Source organism: Pithys albifrons, chromosome 23 (genome assembly GCF_047495875.1).
Source record: "Pithys albifrons albifrons isolate INPA30051 chromosome 23, PitAlb_v1, whole genome shotgun sequence".
NCBI classification, from domain to species: domain Eukaryota; kingdom Metazoa; phylum Chordata; class Aves; order Passeriformes; family Thamnophilidae; genus Pithys; species Pithys albifrons.
In genome coordinates, this window is record NC_092480.1 from 6,353,203 (window position 1) to 6,372,858 (window position 19,656).

Sequence of the window (19,656 nt, forward strand, 5' to 3'; positions counted from 1 at the left end):
CCATGGGAGCAGGTGCAGCTGAGGGCTAAGGAATAACCAGGAGGAGGAGGGGATGAAGGAGATTAGATGGTTTGTGTTTATCCCCACAAAACAAAGAGTGAGGGTTGACAGTGGTCTGGAAAGGGAAGGGAAGGGAAGGGAAGGGAAGGGAAGGGAAGGGAAGGGAAGGGAAGGGAAGGGAAGGGAAGGGAAGGGAAGGGAAGGGAAGGGAAGGGAAGGGAAGGGAAGGGAAGGGAAGGGAAGGGAAGGGAAGGGAAGGGAAGGGAAGGGAAGGGAAGGGAAGGGAAGGGAAGGGAAGGGAAGGGAAGGGAAGGGAAGGGAAGGGAAGGGAAGGGAAGGGAAGGGAAGGGAAGGGAAGGGAAGGGAAGGGAAGGGAAGGGAAGGGAAGGGAAGGGAAGGGAAGGGAAGGGAAGGGAAGGGAAGGGAAGGGAAGGGAAGGGAAGGGAAGGGAAGGGAAGGGAAGGGAAGGGAAGGGAAGGGAAGGGAAGGGAAGGGAAGGGAAGGGAAGGTGCTTAGGCCAGGAGTGCTGGCATGAGAAAGGATGAATCAGTCATGAGCAAATGGCAGCCCAGAACCAGAAGAAAGTGTCCAAAGCTCAGAATGAAGAAGTTACAGAAGGCCTTTGCAATGGGGAGCAGTGGGGGTGGAAAGAAAATCCATCCTCAGAAACACTGAAGATTTTGGGAAGGTAATGATAGTTCATGGTTGTGTCTGACAGCAGAGAGAGGAGCCCAAGAATTGCCCCCACTCTGCAGTTCAAATTAAGTGCCATAACCTTTCTTCACTCCTCAGGAATTTTGAAGAAGACTCTCTTGTTACACAGACTCCTTAGCACAACAGAGCCCACGCTGGTCTCCAGGCACTGCTGGAGCACAAATAACTCGTAACACTAACGATCAACCATAATTACATCCTTCCTGAAGCAGAGCTGACATGTGGGAATACCAAAGCTGAAGAGAGGGAACTCACTGCAGCTTGTTCCATCCATCAGTGACCACCCTGTGCTCCATCAGGATGAGGACACGTCTGCTCTGGGATGCCGTGGTGCAAACCCAGAGCAGTTCCAGCAATCCAGCCTGAACTTCAGGGCATTGCCTGCTCTTCCTAAAGGGGATGAACTCTCTCCCTTGGTTGAAAGCTTTGCCTGCTGCTCTGGAAGTGCTGTGAAAGGAAGGGATTGCTGCAGCTGAGCAGCTGGGGTGGGGATGCCCTGAGGAAAGCAGTGAAGGGGACAGAGACCACTCCAGCACTGACAGCGTGTCCCAGGCAGGTGTGTTGGGGCTCAGAGTTAGAAGTGAATATCCACTTCTCCTACCAAAAAAGGGTCATGAAGGGACTGGAGCACAAGTGCTGTGGGGAGAGGCTGAGGGAGCTGGGGGTGTTCAGCCTGGAGAAGAGGAGGCTCAGAGGTGACCTCAGCACTGTCTGGAACTGCCTGAAGGGAAGTTCTGGCCAGCTGGGGGTTGGTCTCTTCTCCCAGGCACTCAGCAATAGGACAAGGGGGCACGATGGGCTCAAGCTCTGCCAGGGGAAATTGAAGTTGGAGAGCAGAAAAAAACTATTTGCAGAGAGAGTGCTCAGGGATTGGAATGGGCTGCCCAGAGAGGGGGTGGTGAGGTTGGACATGGCACTGAGTGAGAATCCACCATGGCTTGATCCAACCGTGTTTTGATCCAACCCCACTGTGATCACTGTGGCACTCCGTGCCCTGGGCTGGTGACCACAGTGGGGTTGGATCAAGGGTTGGATTGATGATCTCAGAGGTCTCTTCCAACCCATCACAGCTGAGTCTGTGATCCCTTCAGCACAGCTTTCTGTCCTGTTTTCCCTGGCTGTTGGACACACAGGCCACTGAAGCACCTTCAGAGGGCACTACCTGGGCTCCTCTGCAGTGCTGAGGTGCAAATGAGGGTGTGGATGTCTCCAGAACTCTGCATGTGACAGGCCTTGCTTGGCCACCCCCTGAGTGAAGGGAAGTTGTGGCCAGCTGGGGGTTGGTCTCTTCTCCCAGGCACTCAGCAATAGGACAAGGGGGCACGATGGGCTCAAGCTCTGCCAGGGGAAATTGAAGTTGGAGAGCACAAAGAAATTCTTTGCAGAGAGAGTGCTCAGGGATTGGAATGGGCTGCCCAGAGAGGGGGTGGATTCCCCATCCCTGGAGGTTTTTCAGCTGAGCTTGGCCGTGGCACTGAGTGCCATGATCTGGTAAAGGGACTGGAGTTGGACCAAGGGTTGGACTTGATGATCTCAGAGGGCTTTTCCAACCCAATCCATTCTGTGATTCTATAGAAGTTGCACAGAGTGAGAATCCACATCTTGATCCAACCCCACTGTGATCACCAGCCCAGGGCACTCTGTGCCCTGGGCTGGTGATCACAGTGGGGTTGGATCAAGGGTTGGACTTGATGATCTCAGAGGTCTTTTCCAACCCAATCCATTCTGTGATTCTATGGTTGTATCAATATTGGTTTCTACACAGCCTTCATAAAACTCTACTCACAATCCAGAGGATCCAGTGCCATTGCCAAGGAGAAGATGGAGATGTTTTTTCAGAAGGAAAAGACCGGGAGGTACCATGACAAAGTTCTACATCTCCCTCTGTAAATTATCTGTGTGGATAAGCAGTCCTGGCTGCTTTTCCCTCCGGACCTGTCCGTGCTCTTTGTTCCACTTCCAGCAGCACGGATTGCAGGACAGGAGTGTCCTGGGAGGTTGGCAGGGCTGGCCCCAGCCATGGCAGTGCCAGCCCCGTCCCGCTCCCTCCTTCCCTCCCTCCGGCTTTAGAGGCGGCTCAGATTCCAAGCACAGCCCGAGCGCCCCCAGGGAATTCTGGAGAGCTTCGGGAGGACGGAACACACACAGAAGCTCCACGCACACCGGTCTGGGAGAAATATCTGCAAGTAAAAGCAGCGCAGCCCCTGTCAGGACACTCTGCTTTGCTCTGTGTGTCACATCATTCAGTGGAGCTCTAACAGCCGATTTTTGTAAGAGTTGCAGGATGATACTGAGAGTTCTTGCCTGACAAATCACTCCAGTGAATGCTTGTTTGAAATCCTGCTTGGTTCTAATGAAGTCAGATGTATTAGTTTAGAAATATCAGCAAAATATAAATATGTGTGCTGTGGAAAGATATACATGTTCATATTAGATTTAATTAAGGAGGGCCTCTACAATTCACGGTGTGTTAATTTGGATTTAGGAGTGTCAGCAGCAGAAAAATGACCCTTGTTGGAGTGAACTGGGTCTGAAGGACCACGAGTGGCACAGACTGGTCTGGATCCTCAGTGTGCCTCAAACACACCCCCAGTAACTGGGCTCTCTGCTCACCAGAGCTTCCAGTCTCTGGGGATCAGTCTGGCCCTGGTGATCTCTCCCCTCCTGAGCTCACACCTCTGTCAATGATTCCTGGCTCCAGTGATTTTCCTTTGTATCACTGGGAAAACCATGTGAAGTGTTTCAAGTCCACCCTCTGCCGCCAATCCCTGGCCAATCCTCATCCCAGAGACTTGTGAGCAGACTCTTTACATCTCTGATGGTGACTTGCTGAGTGACCAGATGCTTCCTGCATTTCATCTCCCTGCTGTTTTTTCCTTTGCCTGCTCAGATTTGGGCTCTCATTCCATCTCCATGCCAGGCTCCTCTCGGTGGGAGCCTCTGGGGACAAATCCCAGAATACCAGGCATTAATCACACTTCTGGTTCTAATCAGGAGTCAGTCCTCAAGGCTGATCCACAACATGACCCTCAGGGACAAATCCTCAGAGTTTCACAGGGATTAAATCCATGGAGTTTTGGTGGAAATCAAATTACACTGTATAGAAATTGTTCCATAAACAGAGCCCAGCAGAAAAGGTGAAACTTCCTCTGTTTTCCCCAGGATTTTACAAAAGGGCTATAATTTTTTGGTGCTTTTTACCAGGCAAATAAAAAAAAAATTGATTAAAAATCACATTTTTGAATGCAAAGCCACAGCATTTGGTGTTAGATGAGAAAACCTCAAATCAGTTCAGTGCAACCTGCACAGGGGCAGTTCTGCAGGAGGGCAGTGATGGCAATTCCAAGGAAACTCAGCTCCTGCTCCTCCCTGGGGCCTGGGTGAGTTTGGATAAATGGATGAACTCTGAGCAGGGACTAATTGCACTGATTTCAGAAGGAATTTGCAGATATCCAGTGCATATTTCTCCGAATCAGGCACTGAACTCAGCACTAACATTAACTCCATCCTTGCCCAGTTGATTTGAGTTGTGTTTGGAAGGATTTTTACAGCCATTTACTCAGTCCTGATCCAAGAAAAGAAGAAAAGTGATTCTTGCCATTCAAGTGAACAAGAGCTTGTGATTCCTAGAAGGAAAAAGCATCAGCTCTGCCCTGCAGGGATCATAAAGGGATGGTGCACCTCAGCAGAACAGCTGGGAAAAGGACTTTGCCAAGGGACAGGATCCTCCCTGCGTGGCAGAATTTGGATTTTGCACCCATAGAATGTTCCTCATGTGAGTGGCAGGACTGAAAGAAAACTGGAGCCCATAAAACAGCTGAGAGAAAACCAGATGTGAGCAGAGGGTGATTGCCAGTCAGTGTCCTGGTTAGAAAATAATTCCTGTTAAAACACACAGGGCTGCCAGTTCCAGTGTGTGTGACCATTTCTGCCTCCTTATTTCAGGCCACAAAGTCCCAGCCCCTGTTCCAACACCAAAATTCAGGCACACAAATCACTGAGACCTCAACACCTGATCTTTGCTTTAACAAATCCCATATTTCTGAGTCTCTGGGCAAAGATGTTCCCTCTCTGCTTCCCTTTGGTTGCTCAGAGCTACCAAGAGCTGCCAGTGGTGGCTGCCACTGCTCTGGAAGTGGTTTCATCTCGACATGCTCAGGGTTCTGTCAATGCAAAGCTCAGGCAGAGATGAAGAGGGCACTGTCCCTCCAGGCAGGGCACAAACACAGGGCAAACCTTCCATGCTTAACATTGTATGAAGTCCCAGGGAGATTTGGAACAGGAGCAGTGGAGGAGTTACAGTTTCCTTTGTTCTGTTAAAAGGAAAAAGGAAACACATCAGGAAACCAGACTGTGGAGCACAGGAAGTCTCACTTTGGCTGATAAAAAGGAACTGATGTGAGGTTGGTTCAGATGCAGTTATAAGTCAATCAAGCTTGGAACAACAAGAAAAGTTATTCAGAAGGAACCAGAGAGCCAAATTCTGTGTTTAGCTGTAAAAAGAGTAATTTGACCTCTCCTAATCTTTTCCTTATCTTCTTTTTTGAAGAAAAAGCTGCTATAAAAGCCCTTCTAATTCGAATTTTCTCATCACACAGAAATCGGTTTCCTGAACTCACCACACCTTGCCCTGACCCCACCATACCTGACTCCACTTTCTTCTTTTCACTCATCACCCAACTTAAAAAACTGTATTCTCGCTGATTTATCTCTTCCCCTCAGATCAAAACCAGCACTATTAAGAAGGGCAGTTTTTTTGCTGAATGGGAAATCTGCAAATGACTAATTAAAGCTTTGCTGCTCATTATGGTATTTGCTCTCCCTCTGCGTGATTGACAAGTGTGGGCCAGTGCAACGTTCAGTTCTTGGCTGTGCAGCTTTGTCAGGCTGGGAGGGTTTTTATAAGTTTTTTTTGAATTGTTTCTCGGTCCTTCAGAGCCCTGTTGAGCTCTGGGTTGGTCTGTGGTGGAAGGAGATAAATGCAAATAAATCAACGAGCTCAGGTGTCTCCACACCATTGACTGCAGGAGCCTCTGGGGGGCTTTTGTGTCTTATTGGATTTTAGCAAACCATCAGGAAAAGAAAGAAAGAAAGAAAGAGTGTTTGATACATTTTCTGCACAGCATCACAGTGATGATGAGGAGAAGCCAAGGCTGAGATTTCACACGGTGTCTGTGGGGTTTAACCTCCCCCTCCCACCTGTTTCCAGGGAGAGCTGTGCATTCCATGCCCAGTTTGCAAGTGGTAATCAGCACGTTTGTATCCAGAGAAGACTTTGTTCAGCCTCTGGGAAAGAGTGTGGCTTTCAGAGGGAACTGAGAGGATGCTGAGGAGAGTTCCAGGCTGTCAGCACCTTCCCAAAATGAGCTGCTTAGTCACACCAAGATCCCAGAATATCCTGAGCTGGAAGGGACCCCCAAGGATCCTCAAGCCCCAACAATCCCACCCCACCCCCTGCTTTTAGGGCTCTGGCTTCAAAACATTGAAACAAAACTGAATTAGACACAATTAAATGTCTGGTGTCAAATACTGATGGTTTTACTCCCAAGAAGGTTTGCCAGGAGATGCTGAAGGGCCTCCAAGCCCAACATGCAGCCCTTTGGTTTGGGGCTGTGCCTCAGAGCTAAAGGAAAAGCAGAGGCAGGGGAGGTGGGGGAGGAGGGAGGGAACGTTTGTGGCTTTACTACAAGAGACAGGTTTCTAGCTCGGTGTTACTGGCTGCAGATATGCATCAGTAATTATGTGGCCTGGGTAATGAGAGCAAGAAAGAAAACAAGCAGCAAGTACGTTACCATCCTGCAGGCTTTGAGATTTGGAGCTCAGCAGAGCAGATCAGCCCCTGCCCTGTGCCACACTTGCTGCTTGTGCAGCTTGGTGCCCCCTGTCTGGGGTGGCACAGCACCCAGGGCACCAAATGGTTTGCAGAAGGAGCCAGAAAACATCTGTGGGCTGATCTTTCAGTCTGTGTTTCCAAACCAGCTATAAATATGCATTTATAACCTGGTCCAAGCACATTGGTTTGCTCTGAAAGTTCTCTGAGGTGTCACCCAGGGACGTGGGACAGGGCTCTGTGTCCCTGAGGGGACCTGCAGGCAGCTCTGTCTCTGTGCCAGTGGTACCTGTGCACTGGGCCCGTGTGTTCAGGTGTGCAGGAGGGCACAGGAGGGGCACAGACCCTGCTACAGACCTGCTGTGCAATTCAGGGTGAAAGAGCTGAAGGGAATTTTACATTCTGGAGAATTGGCTTCAAGCCAAGCTGTGGAGCTGAGTTTAAGATGTTAGACCTGCTCTTTCTGGGTCAGCCATTCACATCCATGCACTGAAACCAGAATTCTGCAGCTTTGGGTGTTCAGCAAACCCACAAATATCTGGAAAGCTGAAGTTAAGGCTCCCTTGGCTCCTTTAATGTTCCTGCTGTGCACGTTTGCACTGAGGTGGGACTGAGTCTTTCTGTGAGGGGTCAGGCAAACTGAGACAAAAATGAGTTATTTTGCTTTTCAAAGGCAGCTGAGGAGGGGCTGTAAAAGAACTTTATGCACTGATGTGTTGCAGGGAAAATGAGAATGGCAATGCTGTGTCCTGAGCTTGTACATTCACGTGCTCCAGACCTGAGCCTTTGAGCAGATGGAGCTGAATCAAGAGGAAAGTCTTCTGTAAGCCCAGGAAGGAGAGACCTGAAGGAAACAAACTCTGCTTCCTGCAAAAATGGCTATAAATGGCCTTCCCCCAGCATATCTCACCCTCTCAGTGTGTCATCTAAGATCTCACTTGGAGGTGCAACCCTCCCCTTTGCTGCTCTTGATACTGAAATGAATAATGATCTCACACAGCAGCCAAACTCTCCTGAGAAAAGGTGCAAGGAGTGACAAAAGCTGGGCCTTTCCCCCAGGAGTATCACAGGACTCAAAGTAATAACTCAAACAAAAGCCTGGAATCCTCAAGACCTGTGTTGCTACTACTCAAAGTGACCACATCCTGCTCAGGTAAAATCCACAGTGGTGCAGAGAAACTCTGCAGGGCTCTCAGCACCTCTGAGTGAAACCCCAAGGACTGAAAATCCAAGCATTGCACTGTCTGCTTGTGTATTAGGTCTGCTGCAGACAAACCATCCTTCTCTGAGCAGGAAAAGTCACACCACAGGCTTGGGAAAGGCTTTCCCAATGTTTATTTGCAAGTGGGAGCCAGCACTGAATCTTTGGAGTTGGCAGCACCCAGAGTGGCCACGTGATTTGAGCTTGTGCTTGGAGGGAAAATGAAGCAACACTGTCAAAATATCCCAAATACAAAACATTTCTAACAGGGTTTTGCTGTTGAATATTAGCAAGTTATTATGCAATAGAAATGTCCCCTGAATGGGGACCAGGGTATGAGGGAATATCATCATTTATGCCTTGGGAATTTGTTCTAAACTGCTTTTGAGGGACAGCAACACGGAAAGTTGTTGTGCCTCAAATCTTTGTGATTTATTTATAATTTTTTCAATCTGCAGATGAGGAGTCTTGCCCTGGGAGTCAAAGCCCTTTTGCCAGGAAAGGCCAACCCTCAGGGGCAATTCCAAAAGGGCCAAAGAGACATTTAAACTTGCTTAAAAGGGAAATATGTTCTTAGTCTGAGACCTCGATGGCCGAGTTTCAGTGTGAGAGTGAACCCCCCCAGACCACAAGGACAAGGAACAGGGACTGCTCTGCAGACCTGCCCCACCCTCTGCTACAGCAACACCACCACACACTCCTCTTCTCCTGGAAGGACACAAGGCTGGTTGGCATCTCCTCAGTAACCCAAAATTCTCACTGAACGTCCCTCAGATGGTCCCTCTTACGGCCACAACACGAGGATAAAGATGTTTGCACAGAATGGAGGCAACAGCCACACAAAATGTGCTTTTTTTTTTATTAACAGGCAGGCTTTGGCAAGTGTAATTGCTCTAATTATTCTCCACACATAAAGTGGAACTGAAACAATTAAACCAGCCTGAAACCACAGCATTTGTTATTGGGAGGAAGTCCATGCACGGGCAGTTTGCTGCTGGGGAGCTGGACCCTTTTCTGGTTTAATCTGAGACAATGAAGACCAAACACCCCAAACACAACATCAATTAATCAGAGCAGGGTGTGAACCCACAGAAGATGGAATTTGAAATCTCTGGAGGCACCCAATAAAAATGCCATCAGCTCCTTAAAATTAGTGCAAACACAAGTGGCACGAGTTTCCCTCCTTCCAAATCATCTTCTGCAGGTGCTGTTTGGTGAATATGAGCTGAATGTGGAAATGAGCTCACAAAGATAAAGATTTGCTGCTCTTCTTGCTCCATAAAAGCCCCCTGAGCATTGCTCAAGGCAGCCAGTCCACTGTTCCTGTCAGGTGTTCAGGATTGTTTGAAGGATGCAGCAAAACTTGCCACCAAACTCCTCAGAAAGTGACCTAATAATAATCTTTTGTGAATAAATAAAAGGTGTTCTAGACCTGGTGTGTTGGCTCAGCAATGTCCTGTGGGATGTAGAGTCAGTGCATGGTGGGGAAAGGTGATTTACAGTCCTGAGCTGATCCTCCATTATGTTTTTATCCCTGAAGTTCCCCGAGCTGTGGGTTAAAAAACTCTGCCAAATGCTTTAATACCCACCCGTGTGCCAAGCCCACAGAGGGGAGCATGGCATAATGCCAACCACATCTGTTCTCTGGCCATGCCCTGTTTCTCCAGGAGCCTCAAGGACACCTCAAGGCTCCAGAGGATTTGCCCCTTCCCTGCCAAATTCCCCTGCAGCTGGGCAGGTGTGCAGTTAAATTATTCCAGGTAGGTAAAACCAGACAGAGACTCTGCCATCAAAACTCTTTTTAATGCCATCAAAAGACTGAGAGAAAAGCACAGGCCAAATATTGGAAGTTTCAAGGCAAAGGGGAAGATTTTCCTACTAGACTGGACTCAAACTCCTGCACCTGCCAAAGGTGCAGCTAAAAGTCTTTGCCTCGATTAGAGCAATTAGTCCGTGGAATAGTTTTGCATAAACTTAAAAAAAACACTCATTTGTCAAGTCTGAATTGCTCAAGAGGAAAACCACGTGGAATGCACAGCCCTGTCCCAGGCTGAGCACTTCTCCCCTGCACAGACAGGAATATTTGGGATTTCAGGGAGGGAAGCGCTTCATCCCCACACAGGAACTCAGATTTCATCTGCTCCCTTGCCCTGTTCTTGCTCTGGATGATGTAAGAGCCTTTTGCTGTGTTTTTCTTGCTCTCCACATGCATCTTTCTGCCATATTTTTCCCCCACACAAACGCCCAGCTCGAGTAAATCCACATGTACAACCTATGGGAGAGCAGACCTAGAGCACAGGCGCTTTTAAGTTGCTTTCCTCTGGGTGTGGACTGGTTTGCTGTGCTGTGCCCCAGAATTCAGAGGCTCTACCCTGCAGCACAGGTTGTATAGAGAGCTCAGACATCAAAAACATGCAGCATCTCAAGCCACATCCTCTCCTGCTGCCCTTCACCTGAGACAAGCCAGGCAAGGTGGCCTCGCCCTCCTCTTGCAGCAATTCTGTCACTGCGTGGGGCTGATATTCCTTGGAATCCACTTTGATTCTGTCCAGCAGGAAAATATGCAAGAAATGTCAGGCACTACAGAGCCCTGACATCAGTGCATGGCACAGAAAAAGGGTACATTGTTGGAGGTGGCAAACAGGACATCAGCAACTTGCTGATGATCCTGGAATGGCTCAGTAAGTGAGCCCAGGAGGAGACTCTGGTGCCTCTTAGCAAACATACCCAGATTATCCCTCGACCAGGAGTGAGGCAGGAGAGCAGCAGAGCAGGCAGTGGGCAGGGCCGGGAGCCGGGGCAGTGACCTGAGATACATCGGCTGAGTTCCTCCTTCGGCCACAGCCTCCCAACGTGACTGTAAGAGGAGCTGCAAGTGTCGCAGTTCCTCATCCCCGAACCGCAGGGGCTGGGACAGGAGCAGCAACCCCGAGCAGGGAGGGCTGGCTGGGACAGGAGCAGCAACCCCGAGCAGGGAGGGCTGAGACAGGAGCAGCAACCCCGAGCAGGGAGGGCTGAGTGGGACAGGAGCAGCAACCCCGAGCAGGGAGGGCTGGCTGGGACAGGAGCAGCAACCCCGAGCAGAGAGGGGTGGCTGGGACAGGAGCAGCAACCCCGAGCAGGGAGGGCTGGGACAGGAGCAGCAACCCCGAGCAGGGAGGGCTGGCTGGGACAGGAGCAGCAACCCCGAGCAGAGAGGGCTGAGACAGGAGCAGCAACCCCGAGCAGGGAGGGCTGGCTGGGACAGGAGCACCAACCCCGAGCAGGGAGGGCTGGCTGGGACAGGAGCAGCAACCCCGAGCAGGGAGGGCTGGGACAGGAGCAGCAACCCCGAGCAGGGAGGGCTGACTGGGACAGGAGCAGCAACCCCGAGCAGGGAGGGGTGGCTGGGACAGGAGCAGCAACCCCGAGCAGGGAGGGCTGGGACAGGAGCAGCAACCCCGAGCAGGGAGGGCTGACTGGGACAGGAGCAGCAACCCCGAGCAGGGAGGGCTGACTGGGACAGGAGCAGCAACCCCGAGCAGGGAGGGCTGACTGGGACAGGAGCAGCAACCCCGAGCAGGGAGGGCTGGCTGGGACAGGAGCACCAACCCCGAGCAGGGAGGGGTGGGACAGGAGCAGCAACCCCGAGCAGGGAGGGCTGGCTGGGACAGGAGCGGCAACCCCGAGCAGGGAGGGCTGGCTGGGACAGGAGCAGAAACCCCGAGCAGGGAGGGCTGGGACAGGAGCAGCAACCCCGAGCAGGGAGGGCTGGCTGGGACAGGAGCAGCTCCCGGGGCTCCAGGAGCTCCCCGGGTGATGGGAATCCTCCAGCTCCCTTCAGAAGGGGCTCATGGCCCTTGCGGAAAAGCAGGTCCATGTGTGCCCCGCAGCAAACCTGCAGATGGGAGATTTCTGCACTTTCACTGCACAATATTTAGGGCTCCACAAATCAAAGAAGGTTGTGGTGCACCAAATGTATCCTCAATGAGGCCCAGGTTACTTTTGCTGCAGATCTGAGGAGGTGGAGGGGAAGACCTGTCTTATTCCTGCCATACCTCCCAAATTTTGTGCTTTCAACGCTTCTATTTTCTCCCTTCCTTTCCGACATCCACCCTTTCATTCCCTCTTTCTTTCCTCTTTCCAGTTTCTCTTCCTGCCCATCTCCTTCCCTCCCCCTTCTTTTGAGATCCTTCCAAACCGTGCACTTGTCACAAGCTGCAATCTAAGGGAGAAAGTTTCAGTTCCTGCCAGTTTGCAGGTTTTTTTTCTACCCAGGTCAGCAAAAAAAAAAAAAAAAAAAAAACCTTAACCCACACACACACACACACAAAAAAAAAGACGCAAAAAAAAAAAAGAAAAAAAAGAAAAAATAAAAAAGAGCACTTTAAGACGAAATAACACCCCACCCAGGCGATAGGCATCTTCTTTCGAAATCCTCCTCCAAACCAAACACACCCACAGCGTCTCTCGCTTCAAGGCTCTTCTGTTCAAACTGCTTCTGTTCTACAGCGCTCCCTCAAGAACAGCCCGTAAGAATCACACAAGGGTCCCCCAAAGCCACCAAGTCCCCTCTGTGCTGCCTGCGCTTTGAGGAGCAGCTTGGGCCACCTCAAGGGGCTTGGAAAGGTTCGGTTTGTCGTTCCAGAGGCTGAAGGACGGGCCGGTTGGATGGGGGGAGAGGAGGGGGAACCGCTCTCCAAGCCCCGGCCGCGTCCCCGGTTGCTCAAGGCCACCAGAGGTTGGTTATGTTCGTGGTTTATTTGCCACACACTCTGCTTCCCTTTCCCGCTGCCTCGCCCCAACCCAGGGCTTTTTTTCCCTCCAAAAAACCACCCCAAACTGCCGGAGAAAACGCACGAGCGACCACCAGAGCCGGCGGAGCCTTTCGGTCGGGGCCGGGAGGCTGAACCAGAGGCAGGGGCACATCTGGGGCAGCTCCGAGCCCCGAGGGCAGGAGCTGTCAGTGCCCTCCCGGAGCCGGGCAGGTCCCCGGGGTCCCTCCTCGAGGGGGAACGAGGGGCTGCGAAGCCCCCCCGAGCAGCGGGGAGAGCCCCGAGACGCGGCGGCGGCGGCCGAGGAGGAGGAGGAGGAGGAGGAAGAGCAGCCCCGGCTCAGCCCCGGCCCCAGCTCCGCGTCCCCCCGACCACAGGGCACCCCCGGACCCTCCTGCCCCCCTTACCTTAATAGTGCCGTCCATCTAGAATAACTTCCAGCCGGTCCCAGCAATATTCCACACATTGACCCGGTTTAGGCTGCGACCGACGCCTCCTGAAGCTTTTTATCCTTCCCTCTCTTTTCGCTCTTCTCGCTGCCCTTCCAGCGGTTTTGCTGCTCTCTCCGTACCCCCTCTCCCCCTCTCTCCCTCCCTTCCTCCCTCTCTCTCTGTCTCTCTCTTTTTTTAACTTTGGTTGTTGCAGCAGAGCGAAAAAGAGACAGTTAACCGGATGAAACGTTTTTTCTGCTAATTTTGGGAAGTGAAGTCACTCGAGGAGGAAACTTTCGTCTCTCCGCTGGTCCTGCCTTCTTGATGAAAATATATATATTTTACATACAGGATATTTGCTCCATTTAGATAAGAAGGGGCAGAACAATGGCTACCTCTGTCACAGCTCTTGTTTGTCTCTGGGGCAGCCAGTCCAGCGCAGCCCTTGCCTTGCACCCCAGCCCGTATTAGCCAGCGCCGTGTGTCATCCCACAGTTTAGTTTAACGTGGTTTTTTGCCTTTATTTTTTTTTTTTTTTGCTTTTGGCTGGAGCAGCTTCAGCCTGACTCACTGAATTTCCGTCTCTTCCCACAGATTTTTTTATTAATGCGTTTTCCAGTCACCGGCAAAAATTAAGGCGAGAAAACCGTAAATACAATTCGGTCGCGGCAGGCAGAGGGAGAAAAGAAAAAGTCTGGAGATTAAGACGTATTTAAAGCATATTTCGCTCCCCCTCCTTCACGCCTCCCAGCAAGGAGCGTGAGACGAGGGTCCGGTCCCTGCCAGAAATGAGCGGTAAGTGCAATAATGCAAGACAGACAGACGACTCCAGCAATTAAACACAGGCTGGGAATGGGGCTGTGGGGAAGCCTTTCCCCCTTCCCCTCGCTCCCACTCATCCCGAGGGGTGGGATGTCGGGCTCTGAAGGGAAAACACTGGGATGGAAGGTTGTCCACCCACTTCTTTCAGGGGCTGGGGGTCCTTTCCCCAGCCTCCTCTTAGTGCGGGTCCCTCGCTAAGCTTTTAAAACCTCACTCAGACGAGGGGAGGGAAACCCACTTTATAAGCTAAAAACGACAAAAATTAAGAATAATTTTCAGATCAGCTGAATTTTCCCTTTCGATGCCGTGTCCTAATGGGCACTGCAAACAAAAAAAGACCCTTCAACCACCAGCCTTCAAATCTCATTTTGGACCCGGCGAGTCCCTGACGTGCAATTCTCCCTTTCATTCAAACGGGAGCGATCACCAGAGACCAAACGCGCTTTTCCTTTTTCCGGGAAAAGCTGCAACCTTCCAAAGGACGCGAGGAAAGGAGACAATACCCTCCTGTCCGGCTCCCCCGCTTCACCCTCCCTTGCAAAAATACCCAGCAGCGGAACACATCATGCAACACTCGGGGCGTCCTTTCTGCCCCACTTCTGCAAACGCTGCAACCGAGGGAAAGAGCAGAATAAAAGGAGGTGAAGGCAAGAAAGAAAAGTGTCAAGGCAGGAGGGCACTCCTGCACGTCGGGGCTCTCGGTGGGGAGGGTTACCTTGTCCAGTGCCAGTGGTGTCCAGTCTTTTTGTTTCCCCCCGTCTTTAGTCCAACCACGGGGAGGGGGCCTGGGGGTTGGGGGCAATCAAAATGATATCCAAAGTTATCCTGCCCCCGCCCCTTCCAAAAGGGAAATGCTATAATGCCACCAGTGTTTCTACTCGGCTGCGGCAGAGATGCCTTATTAATACTTTATTTCTGCAAGCCCGGAGCTGGCAGGAGAGAGCTGCAGATCCCCCTTGCCCCTCCCTCCCCTCCCTCCCCCTCCTCTGAAATTAGCCTCATCAATTCAGCTACAATTTTGGAGTTCAGATGCAGACTCGGGACTGAACGTGACCAGACCTGGAGGTTTTGGGCTTGCTGTTTGCCAGCGCTCGAGGTGAAGGGGGAGCGGAGGGGACAGCCCGGCCGCCTCCCCTCTCCCCACAGCCCCGGCCTCCCCCTGTCTGCTCCACAATCCCGGGGTCTGCGCCGGGGTCCCCGGAGAGCAGCACATCTGGATGCTGCTAGCGGGGTCAGGTCCCCCCTCGCCCAGGGCCACAAGAACTGGAGTTCAATTAAAAGAAATCACGGTTAACCCTTTGCTTCCCTCATTACTCTTGCTTTTTCCTTGCCCTCTGCCCCGTCCTGCCCCCTCCGCCCGTGTTCTCCTCCCGCTCCCCCCTCGGCGTTACCACACGGCAGGAGGTTGCAGCAACCAGAAAAGCGAGAGGTTATAGGGAAGAGTGAAACGCATCCTTTCAAAACCCAAATGGTTTCCTCTCTAGACAACGCTCTCCACCGCCCCCCGAAAAACAACGGGGGTGGGGGGTGATGGGGAGGACAGGCTGAGGACTTTAAGTGCGGAAAGGAAGGGGGAAAAAATCGCCTCTGTCACCCACGGACCCCACCGGGCACTTTGGGTTAAGGCTGCGGGACCGGCAGTGGGGAAAAGGCGGGAACGGCGGGAGAAACCATCCGAAAAACGTGCCCAGCTCACGGGACAGGAGCCCAACCCTCCCCAAACAGCCTTTGCCGAGCTCTGGACTGAAGGGGCGAACAAATCCGGCCCCAGCCGCGCATCTCCCGAGGGCGAGGAGGTGCCAATGAGACACCACCCCACCCACCCCCTTCTTCCCACCTGGAGATATTTTAGGAAGCCAGCTCTGAGTTTTATGGCCAGACGGGCACCGTGACCCCCAGGGGCTTATTTTGCATGTCTGGGGATGACTCGAAACGGAGCCTGGTCGGGTCACTTGTTAGCTCGGGTCTGTCAGGGATGTTCCGGGCTTTATCTCTTGGGTTTGGTCTGCCACAACGTTTGCGAAAATCCAAGAGACAAAATAATGAGCGAAGTTGTTAAATACTGTAACAGACAAGCCGAACAATCTATTATTTTCTTCCCAAAAACTGTAAAAATAGAAGCTTTGCTTCATCTCTTCTCCCCCCTCAAAAAAAAAAGCCCAGCCCTGAAATTATCTCAAACTTTTTGAAACAGGCTGGAATATTCGTAACCTCCGTGCGCCAAGCTCTGAATCACCCTAGGTAGGTGATTGTGCGCTGACTTTGGGTGTTTAACTGTTATTTAACTGGATATTGAACTGTATTTAAGTGAGGAGGGAGCAAAGACAGCCAGGGAAAGCCGCGCACGGGGCTGAGCAATGTGAGCAACTTTTAATCTGTTGCTTGACGTTTGGATGCACATGTACACACAGCAAAGGAATTATGATCTGTTTAATGTGGTTACCACCAGACATCTGGAAAACCATTTGATCTTGGCAACCACGGGAGATTTCAAATGCTTGCATTGGGACAGGCTGGTAGAAATCAGTTACTCCTCAGTTATTATTATTATTATTATTATTTTTTTTTCTTTCACTGCGCTTATGAATGAACTGAAATTCTCGAGCCACGCTTTTAATTAGTCCAATATTGATCTCAAGCTCTTGGCATGTCCGCACCTCCTCTCCTCGCCTTTGCTGTTGGGTTACAGCGGCTGGAGCCTCACACGGAGAAGGTGACAACGCCGGTTTGAGGTGGCCCGATGGAAAGGAATGAGGACACACTGCAGGGATTGGGCCCATCGCTGTTTCACGGGCAGTACCAAAGGAGTTAATCCCTCGGTGAAGTTCCGCGCTGGGAACTACAGAACTTCGCGGGACTGCAGAACACTAAAGATGTGGACTTTCTGTCTGGAATTCCCACGGGATTAGCGAGCATCACTCAGTAATTAAAACCGTCTAGTTATTCCATAGAAATAAACATCATGGAAACCTTCCCGAGCCTCTTCTGCAGGTTAAAAATATGATTTTCGGAGGATGAGAGAGAGAATTCGGGTTCTATCACCCCATCTGACCCCAACAGCATCAGCTGAGCTCTCCTTAACCCCAGCCTGGGACTGTCGCTGTGAACTCACGTGGTGACAGGGGGAGAGGAGCCCCCAAAAATTCAGCAGTCACGCCCTGCCTTTGTCTCTAGAAAGTGGCTCATTTTCCACTAACTGAGACAAAGTGTCCTCTTTGTTTTAACCAGCTTTCTCTATACACGTACCTCGTACTATGTATTTTATATATATATATATATATACATATTATACCTCGTGCTAGCGATATTATGTGTACGTATATATATTCCTCTACATTCTATTCTGTATAAACACACGTTTCCCGATGTTTCCCATCATTCTGTACTTGCAGAAGGCCAGGGTTGCTCTTACTCCAGACTTCACTAGAGGGGAAATCTCCACCAGCCTCCGCGAACGTTTGGAATCTCCGGGTCTGACTTTCCTCTGGCACCGACTCCATTGCAGAATGAAAAACGCAACGTGTTGTGTTTGTTTTTTAAACCCACGTTCTTACAAGCAACAAACTGCAGCCCTGGGATTTGATCCCCCAGAAACGAATCCCAATTCTAAACGCCACTAATTGGGCAAACCTCTGCTTTTCAGCTGCACCAATAAAAAGGAATCAGCGGAGTGTTGCAGCCCCACAACTGAAGGGTCGGGTCCTTCCTACCTACAGGAACAGCCCAGGAGATTTGGGAACTTGAAGCGGGAAAGTTATTCCCTTCTAATCGGTCCTAAGTAAAGGATAAAGTCTTAAAAGTGGTGTGGAGAAGATGCAGTAGCTTTGAAGCTGCATCGCAATTAGGCGGAGAGCGGGGCGAGCAGTGTCCTGGCCGCTTTTATTTGAGCTCCATGTCCCCATAAAACCACCCCCGCCCTCCGTTCCTCCCCCATCCCGCAATTATTGCGAAGCTAAGGCACAAAAAACAAAAATACTGAAGGCCAAAAAAACAGACTGCAGTGCACGAGCTCCAAACGTCTGGCCCCTCGCTTGAGGCCATAATTAATTTGAGATTTATTTTTATTGGAGAACCCAGTCTCGTCTGACCTTAGCCAAACAAGACTTCAGCGAGACCCTTGATGCGCTTGAATGGAACAGAATATTTCTCTCTAACGTCTCTTCAGGCGTCCGTGCCTGCTTTGAATTTGTTCCTCAGACTTCATATATTTGGAGATTTACAGGAAAGATTTAAAGCATTTTTCTCCCCCTTAGCATTTACTCTCTTTTTTCTTCTCTTTTTGCTCCCTTTTCTCTCTGCACCTCCTCTCCTTCTAAGCACGGAGCACAGGAAAGGCTGGAATACAAAATTCCCCGGATCCAGCATATTGGAGGGGGGCGTTTATCTGTAAATTGTGAAGGAGTGGAGCATGAGGGGGTCGCAGAGCTGAGGAGGGGGTTGGTTGCTGCTGTCTGAAGACGAGGGTCACTGGAAAAACTTGTCCCTTGTGCCCGAGGGTCTGGTTTATTTTAGAAACCTCCAACATGCCACATTTCCAGGAGAGAAACAACTTTTCTCCCGTCTTCTCGACCTAAATTCAAACCATGTCTTGAAGGTAAAGCGGGAAAGGAACAACAACAGCCCTTTCCCACCCAGCTCTGGGGCTGAGCACGGGAAAAAGTCAGGACACCGCGAAGTGGAAAGGGATTTTTCTCTGTAAAATAGAGAGGTAGGTGCAAACAAGAACTAAATCCTTAAGCGCCAAGTTGTGACAAGGCATTAGTCCAACGACTTGCTAAAGTCTGACGTTTCTGCCCCAAGAAATGAGCGTCAAAAAGAGAACGATTGGGTATATACGTAATTAATCACTACGAGGTGTGAGAATGACGCAGAAGTTCACAGGAGCTTCTGCCGACAAAGTTACTGCTTCTCCCACCTTCTCTGGAGGTGTCTGGACCGGCCCTCCCGAGCCCAGGTGGGAGGAACCGAAATCCTGCGGGACGCCAGGGATGGAGGGATGGGGTGTGGGAAAGAAAAAAAATAAGGAAAAAAAAGAGGCAGAAAAGGATAAAACTCCAGAGGATGCTCTCAATAGGAACACCACTACCCGAAAAACCAGTCCCTGAAGGCTTTGCTTTTCCCTTTCCTGCCACGTTCTCCGCTATTCCCGGAGCGCGGGGCGGGTTTTCCGCCTGCTCCACCCGCGCATCCCTGAGCACCTGCGGGCGGACCCCGCGCAGGTCCCTCCACCGGCAGCGCCTTCCCCTCGCTCGGTTCCTCAGGCTGCAAACCAAAACCCCAGGATGTCCCTTCCTCGCCACCTGTCCCCGAGCAGCCCGTGCTCCTGTTCAGCGGGAGGGAGGAGTGTCCGTGCCGGGCTTTGGCAGCGCCCTCCGCCTTGCCCGCTCCAAAGAAAACCTCACTGTTTTGTCCTTAAAACAGAATTAACCCCCCTCTCTCTTTCGGGCTTCTGTAAACTTTCCAGGCGGAGCGAGAGCAAGAACAAACGCAATATTGTTTCCAGCCACGCAGCATATTTTGCCTCCATGAATATGGTTCTTTGTACGGTCCCACAAACGTTATGGCCGCATTAAACCCATTTTTACAGCGAGAATCCCGCGCCTGCACAGAGGGTCCTTCCCAGTGGAAAATCCATCCTCGTGCCCCTTCCAAGCTCTGGGCTGGACACCACGTTCCGCAGAAGCTCATAAAGGGCAGCACGACCGCCTGGAATGTCATCTCCAGGCGTGGCAGAGGGAAGGAAGGGAAAAGTCGGGATACCGGGAGCATCACCGCGCTCTCCTTTGCCTTCTGCTCAGGCCAAGGGACTTCACCTGGCGAGGTTTTCCTGAAGCTGGCACGGCCACCTGGAGGAGACGCTCCAGAGGAAGGGGCTCCAGGAGAAGGAGGGAGCTCCAGGAGCAG

At 51.2% G+C, this 19,656-nt stretch overlaps 1 protein-coding gene across 2 annotated transcripts in view; it reads right to left on the reverse strand.

The window, feature by feature from the left end:
* The window catches only part of FLI1 (Fli-1 proto-oncogene, ETS transcription factor), a 119,622-nt gene that overhangs the window by 93,279 nt on the left and 6,687 nt on the right, over nucleotides 1-19,656 (reverse strand). Inside the window, exon 1 of one of the 2 annotated variants that reach the window (XM_071576192.1) lies at nucleotides 12,907-13,557. The exons of the other annotated variant lie outside the window; for it this stretch is intronic. Within the exon in view, the coding sequence (XP_071432293.1) occupies nucleotides 12,907-12,924 (18 nt within the window). The 5' untranslated portion in view covers nucleotides 12,925-13,557. Of the gene's footprint in view, nucleotides 1-12,906; nucleotides 13,558-19,656 lie in introns of those variants that run through there. 2 annotated transcript variants of the gene reach the window in all.